Source organism: Durio zibethinus, chromosome 20 (genome assembly GCF_047325235.1).
Source record: "Durio zibethinus cultivar Kanyao isolate XHJ-2024 chromosome 20, ASM4732523v1, whole genome shotgun sequence".
Classification (NCBI taxonomy): domain Eukaryota; kingdom Viridiplantae; phylum Streptophyta; class Magnoliopsida; order Malvales; family Malvaceae; genus Durio; species Durio zibethinus.
The window spans coordinates 9,926,149-9,933,422 of NC_143181.1; the positions used below are offsets into that span (position 1 = coordinate 9,926,149).

Sequence of the window (7,274 nt, forward strand, 5' to 3'; positions counted from 1 at the left end):
TTATTATTTTTAATATAAGGAAAATATTTACAAATTAAAAAAATAAATTGATAACGTAAACATGTGAGAACAAATGTACAATTAATATTATTTGATGTAAAATAGATAAAAAGTGTCATAATACATTAAAAAGAAGTTATAATAATTCTAAACATAATAAAAGGTAAAAACCTATAATAATATATTATTATAAAGTAAATAATTATATTAGCAACATAAAATTCTAATTAATTATTATTCTTGCAAATATATAAGAAAAATAGTTAAAATTAGAAAAATAAATTAATAATGTAAACAAGTGAGAAATAACGTAAAGCTAGTGTAATTTGGAGTAAAATGGGTAAGAAGTGTCCTAACACTAAAAAAAAGTTATAACAATTATAAACGTAATAAAAAATAAGAATAATTGTAAGAAATATATTATTGTAATGTAATTTATTATTGCTTTTACAAATGTATAAGAAAAATAGCTAATAATTAAAAAAAACAAATATGTAACATAAACAAGTAAAAAAAACATAAAATTTATATTATTTGACGTAAAATTGGTTAGAAAGAGATATGACATTTTTAAATGCAATGTAAGGTAAGAATAAACGTAAGAAAATTTTATTGTAACACAAATAATTAAGTAGATAACATAAACTTTTAATTGATTATTATTTTTATAGATATATAAAAAATAGCTAAAAATTAAAAAACAAATAGCACTATATAAGTGGAGTTTTTTTAGTGAGGATTACGACTCTCAATAAAAGTCTATATAATCCTCATTCATTCTTTTAGTGAGAGTCAATGTACTTCATAGTTTTTTATCCAAAAAACTTAGATAGATTAGCAAGACAACAAGCAATACACAGTCAAAACCAACAAGAATCCTTTCCTCGTATCATTTCCCTCTATCACCATTTCTCAACTCCCACTCAACTCAACTCATTTGAAGCCATTGTTAGGCACTAAGCTAGATTCCAGTAAGGTTCACCTGCTTGCAGTGCTTCCCTGTATGAGATCCTTCAATAGCAAATAACTAGGCAGGAATAAACCAACTTTTATTTACAAAATCTAACAAAGTTCTGAGCATCATCAATTAATACTCTTAACTGTTATAGCACAAATGAGTTTCAACAATCATCATAGCTTCTCTAGGAATTGCCAAGTAACTGAGAATGGTGCTGCAACAACCAAAAGCAAATGGAAGGTTCGCCTGGTGTATAAAAAGCATCATGATTCATTGACAGAACACCGTTAGAAATCAAGTGATAGTTACCTTCCATCAAAGGACATGGCAATCTGTCTTATTGGAGACTTTGACTGTGCACGAGATAGCCTACCAGAGACAAAATAAGAAGACCATTAAATACATAAACAAGGCATTTCCTTTTAGTAACAGTGAGAGCAAATCAAGCAAACCTGGCAATAAGAACAGGAGGGCTACTTTGCAGTTCCCATACAAAAATCTTTCCTTCTCTATTTCCTGCCAAGTCCAACAAAACTTATAAATGAGTACATACGGTAACAATATTCAGCTTATGAAGATTGTTTACATTAGAAATAAGGATGGCTGTAACTCAACAAGCAAATATACTGCTATTGCTATATTGTTTACATCCAAAAGAGAAAGGCATTTGGCCTTCCACATACCTATAGCAGCAACATTGTAATGAAAGTTGCAAGAAAATTTGATGAACCAAATATCACACTCAGGGACAGGGTATTTTTGAAGGATGTCAGTTGTACCCTAAACAAGAAACATCATAAAGTTCATCATTGTAACAAAAATGGAGGGTATTAGAAAAGATATATATCTGTAACAGGAAAAATAAAGAGAAACTGAGGGCTTTGCAAGAGAAATGGGAAAGTTCAAACATCTCTAGGAGATTGCTCCTTCATCTTTGGTTCCCATAGAACAATTTCATTGTCAAGACTCTGCAATTATACCACACAATAACTTATATAACCAAAAGTAATATACATAATTCAGGCTTATAATAAAACAACATACTCAAAAGGTGTATGATAACAAGGTCAAGGAAAAGTTTCCAACAATACTTCAACTGAAACTTTTTCAAGATATAGGACTCCTAACTTAAAAAGAAAGTTTCTAAATGTTGTATTTTTAACAATGATTTTACTATAAAAAAAATTTGTAACCTGACTTTGGAAAAAAGGTAACATGCCATTTTAGGAAATGATTTTTTGGCGAAGCGACATGCAACATAAGTGTTTTTCATCTTAGATCCCAATTTCCAGTACCAAAGCACAATATCAGAAAAAGGGGCAAAGGTAATGTTAACTAGCTTTAATGTAAGACATCAGAAAGCTGCCTGCATTTTATACTACTCAAGCAAGTGATGTCCTAAAAGGTTGTTCAAAGATGCTTTACAAAATGGTTCAACTTTCTCGGTTGAGTAAACAACAAAGCAATGTGGAAATACATATTAAATTATATTTGAGCTTTCCGTGAAAGATGATGTAATAGTGGATAGAGCAAATCATTTACCTTAGACAGAATGAAATCACCAAGCCACCGATTATAGTCCACATAGTTTGAATGAATTGAAGCTAAGAACACCTAAAAATAATAGATATAACTATAACAACAGTCATCGTTTACATAGATAAGAAGAAGCTACTCACAGGGAAGAAAAAGAAGAACAAGAAGAAGCTACTCACAGAGAATTGTACATATTTTGTAGGGAATTTTGATGGAAGATCTGTCCAAGTGAATGATTTCTCGACATAAGTCCTGAACTCTGTAGAAAGATTAAGAAAATTAAGGAAAGGAGTGAACACTTAATTGATGTTTACTCACTGGTAATTCTCGTATTTGATCACCTGCCTGACAGTTTAGTGTTCAATCAAATCTGCTGACAATCATATGGCACTCAATTCTTTTTGGTGCTAGATAACATGTAATTTCGGATCCAATCATTCCAGCTCAAGCCAGTACCCTCAAAGCCAAGGCCCTGAAATTGACTTTTGATAAATGACATATCCCTAGTTTTGACTGTAATGATTCCATTACATCTGATAAATTAGTTTTTTTCCACAGAAAACAACCAAAACAACGCTCCATAATGATAAGTGTCATACTCATACCTATCATTGGCCAAATCTTAACAGTGTTATTCATGCCACAACTAACAATTCGATGAATGTCTTAAGGATGGAAATCCTACAATAGCCATCATAACCATCAGCATATGAATAACAAAATTTTTGCTAGCAGATGGAAACATGCTTTATGGACTGGTGCCTTACTGTTTTGTATGGTGGTCAAAAGATATGATTGGCCCAAGCGTAATAGACAGATTAAAAAACATATGAATTATGTGATGCCCCACAAAGAATAAAAGATAATAAAGGAACTAGCGAGGGACTTGCGCACCATGTATCTTATATAAAAGGAACAGCCCCTATTCGATTAAAAGTAAGAAATGCTTCTAGGCACAAAGGTATAAGAAAATAAAACATAATGCTGGCAATGCAGAACTTTGTAAAGAGGGGATATAAAGTTGTCAAAACCAAAAATGAACATTCATGTGATCTAATAACTGACTACTACAGTTTTTTTCTTTTAGACTTTAAAATCAAGAAATTTTACACAAAATCTGCAATAAATGGACTTAGTATTCCGCATGATCCATATAGCACTTGCAAGAAATTTAACATGTATCTACGTTAAGATGCCCAAAGTTCACAAAGCTCCATTTTCAATAAAATCAGTAAAAAACATGTTCTTATAATCCTATAGAATATATATAATCAATTCATAACCACCAAAATTTGTACCTAATCTATATGCTCTATGCCAATTGAGCTATTCTAATTGAATCATCTAAAAGGAATACTACAGAATTCCACCCACCAAATTTTAAAAGATTTAATAACAGATCAAAACAATGTAATAGAATTAGATCTAAAAAACCATATTTAAATTCAACTAAGACATGAGATCTATGTTAAGTATCAAACTTAAAATTAATTGACAGTAAATGAAGAAACCCAACCTGAATATAAGATTATAAGAAATTATATTTATTAGATGTAAAATAATGCCACTTTGACATATACCTATCACGTGATAGATTTAAAAAAACTAACAAAACAAAATCCTGATATTATATCAAATATCAAACTTAAAATCAATTGACAATAAAATCAATTGACGATAAATGAAGAGATCTAACATAAAGATAAGACTACAAAAAATTAAATATTTATTAGATAAGAGATAACATCACTTTAACAATCTATTCTATTCGGATGGGAATTGGAGATCAAATCCAAAATAAAGCCATCATTTATAGCAACACAGCATTTAAAATCTAAAGGAAGATAAAACAAGAGAAAAGAAGAACTCGCCTGAGTCAATTCGGAATTCATATTGTAACTTCGGAAGCTTTTGGAGATGCCTGTTTAATATCTTTGACTAAATTTCCTTTTGAATACTAATTGTGAGCTTGCCTTTCAGTTTAAAAATATACAGATGGAACTGCTGAGCACTACCATGTAGCACTGGCCAATCACTTTCTGCCACGGCACAAATGGAAGCGATAGAGGACAAAAATTCTGGGGTGGAGATACCAAATTTGCAAAATGACTAGTGTTCTTCGATTTTTTTAAATGATTTGTTTTATGGATTTTTTTTTTTTTTTGCTTTTTAAAGGAATGGTTTTTGGTATTTTTATGGCTTTGCTTCTTTAGTGGAAAAAAAAAAAAAGAAATAGGTAAGGCTATCAACAGTGAGGATCCTGATACTAATGACGACCGTTATTAAATGTTTAGACGATACTTTTTTGTTTTTGAGTTTTTTTTTTTTTAAATCGAGATTTTTTTCTAATTGTAAAATTGCTTTTGTTTGTTATTTTTGTAATAGGTTAAAAAAAGTATTCAAGTAAAGGTAATTGAAGAACAACAAATAAAATCTATTTAGTAAAAATTATTTTGATTCTTGACTTTTATCAAAATAAAAATAATTTTTTAGTATAGTTTTTTACAAAATAAAATAGTCATAAAATAAATAAATTTAGTGAAATTTATATACAATTGTCACTCAAATTAAGTTTCATTATCCTACTTTCATTTGTCTTTAATGCAACAATTTAGTGAAATCAATTAGAAATGATCAAAATTAATTCTAAAAAATTTCCTTTTAGTGAGAGTTAGAAGTGACTATCACATATAAATAACAATTAGTGGGGATAAAAGCTAACTTTACACTAAAAATTACTTTCACTGATGGTTTCCAGCGGATCTCACTAAAATGAAATTTTTAGTGAAAGTCGGCATACGGTCCGCACTAAATTCCTCACTAAAACATATTTCTTGTAGTGTAGGTGCCATAAACAAGTCAGAAAAATATAAAACTTGTATTATTTACTATAAAATAAATAAGAAGTATCGTAACATATTATAAAAGAATTATAAAAATTTTAAATATAATGAAAAGTGAGGACAATTATAAAAGATGTTATTGTAATATAAATAATTGAGTAAGTAATGTAAAATTTTAATTAATTATTATTTTTGTAAATATATAAACAAAATAACTAAAAATTAAAAAACAAATAAGTAACGTAAACAAGTGAGAAAAGTTGTAAAAATCATATAATTTAACGTAAAATGAATAAAAAAGTCATAACAAATGTTAAGAGAGAATTATAACAATTCTAAACATAATAAAATGTTAAAAAATACCCATAAGAAGATATTATTATAACATAAATAATTAAGCAAACAACATAAAATTTTAGTTAATTATTATTTTGTAAATATACAAAAAATAACTAAAATCTAAAAAAACAAATAGGTAATGTAAGCAAGTGAGAAAAAGTATCAATTTTGTATCATTTGACGTAAAATGGATAAGAAGTATCATAATTTATTAAAAAAGAGTTACAACAATTTTAAACTTATTGGAATACAAGAATAACTATACAAAAATATTATTATAACATAAATAGTGAAGTTGGCGACATAAATTTTTAATTAATTGTTATTCTAGTAAAAATATAAGAAAAATATCTAATAAATAATAATAAAAATTTTTTGGTAACTTAAACATGCAAGAGAAAACTTAAGATTCATATCACTTGATGTAAAATGTACAAAAAATGTCTTAACTCAACAAGAAAGAGTTATGACAATTACAAATGTAATAAAACTTAAGAACAATTGTAAAAAACTATTTTTGTCATGTAAATAATTAAATTAGTAAAGTAACACTGCATTTTAATTAATTATTATTTTTATAAATATATAAGAAAAATAGGTAATAAATAATCAAAAAAATTTTAAAGTAAACAAAAGAGAGGCATAGTAAGATTTTTTTATATATTTGAAAGCTATTACTAAGCCGTTTTTAGTCTTAAAAATTTATTAACATAAATATTTGTATAGTAATTTTTTTCACTACATAGTAAAAATATTTATATAGTAGTAAAAAAGTGTTACATCTTGATCAAGTGGCGTTCAAAATTTGTTGAATTTTTTATGAAAAGACACCAACATTTGCAATTAAAGTATCTATGAAAAAATTCATACAAATAAAATGTACAATGGTAACTTTCATTCTTATGGTTTATGTTACAAAAATTTTAAGACTAGATAGAAAAATTATACAAATAAAATCATAAAATATATAACAAAATAACAAAAAAATAAATTAAAAATTAAAAAAGATGGCATAAAATAATTGATATTTTAAAATTAAAAAATAAAAAATTATTAAGATGAATACTAAAATTTTATTAATTATTGTTGTAGTATTGTTATTTGCTAATAATGAAGAAATAAAAAAATATTATTTATTAAAATAATATATGACATAACTATAGTTGAATTTTTATTTTAATGTTATTGTTTATAGATGAAAACAAGTATAACATATGTAACTTATAATTGTTTTATTTGTTAGAAAAAAATAAATAAAATAAATTTTAAATTTTTTAGTTGACCTGTTAGCCTGTTCTACTATTTTTCATTTTTTTTATTTTTATTATGTTTTCAATTTCTTATAAGATATCATGATATCTCATGACCTTATAATAAGGTCGATAAAATTGTGATCTTATTATAAACAAACCCAGCTTTCACTACATCTAGCTACACGCACACATTCTTGGAAAATGACACCTTAGCAAATGCTTATTATTTGTTTAAGAAGTTCTGGGTTGCCAGAATCTTAATCTCTTTTTCTTGTGTAGTTTTTTTCTTTTTTTTTTTTTTTTTTGATAATGTTAAAGAAATAATATGAATAAAAACTTATTTCA

At 26.7% G+C, this 7,274-nt stretch overlaps 1 protein-coding gene across 2 annotated transcripts; it reads right to left on the reverse strand.

Moving 5' to 3' along the window:
- Window positions 1–763: 763 nt before the first annotated feature.
- LOC111315178 (polycomb group protein FIE2-like) lies at window positions 764–3,946 on the reverse strand. Of its 2 annotated transcripts, none has more exons than XM_089749517.1 (9): window positions 3,100–3,946; window positions 2,840–2,966; window positions 2,674–2,753; window positions 2,501–2,572; window positions 1,867–1,926; window positions 1,642–1,738; window positions 1,411–1,474; window positions 1,268–1,327; window positions 764–1,172 (listed from the first exon to the last, which is right to left on the reverse strand). In XM_089749517.1, exons 5-9 carry the CDS (start codon window positions 1,888–1,890, stop codon window positions 1,097–1,099), a joined length of 321 nt encoding a protein of 106 aa, XP_089605643.1. In that variant the 5' UTR covers window positions 1,891–1,926; window positions 2,501–2,572; window positions 2,674–2,753; window positions 2,840–2,966; window positions 3,100–3,946; the 3' UTR covers window positions 764–1,096. The 2 variants fall into 2 exon arrangements, with proteins under 2 accessions (XP_089605643.1, XP_089605644.1); XM_089749518.1 differs by having other exon boundaries at window positions 2,836–2,966.
- Window positions 3,947–7,274: the final 3,328 nt, after the last annotated feature.

What these genes read in the sequence shown, in the direction of transcription:
- LOC111315178 (XM_089749517.1), bottom strand. Translation starts at nt 1,890, where the DNA reads ATGAAGGAGCAATCTCCTAGAGAT. An exon ending in AGGAGCAATCTCCTAGAGAT is followed by an intron (nt 1,739 to 1,866) that starts GTTTGAACTTTC and finishes TTTCTTGTTTAG; the next exon opens with GGTACAACTGACATCCTTCA. An exon ending in CCTCCTGTTCTTATTGCCAG is followed by an intron (nt 1,328 to 1,410) that starts GTTTGCTTGATT and finishes TGTCTCTGGTAG; the next exon opens with GCTATCTCGTGCACAGTCAA.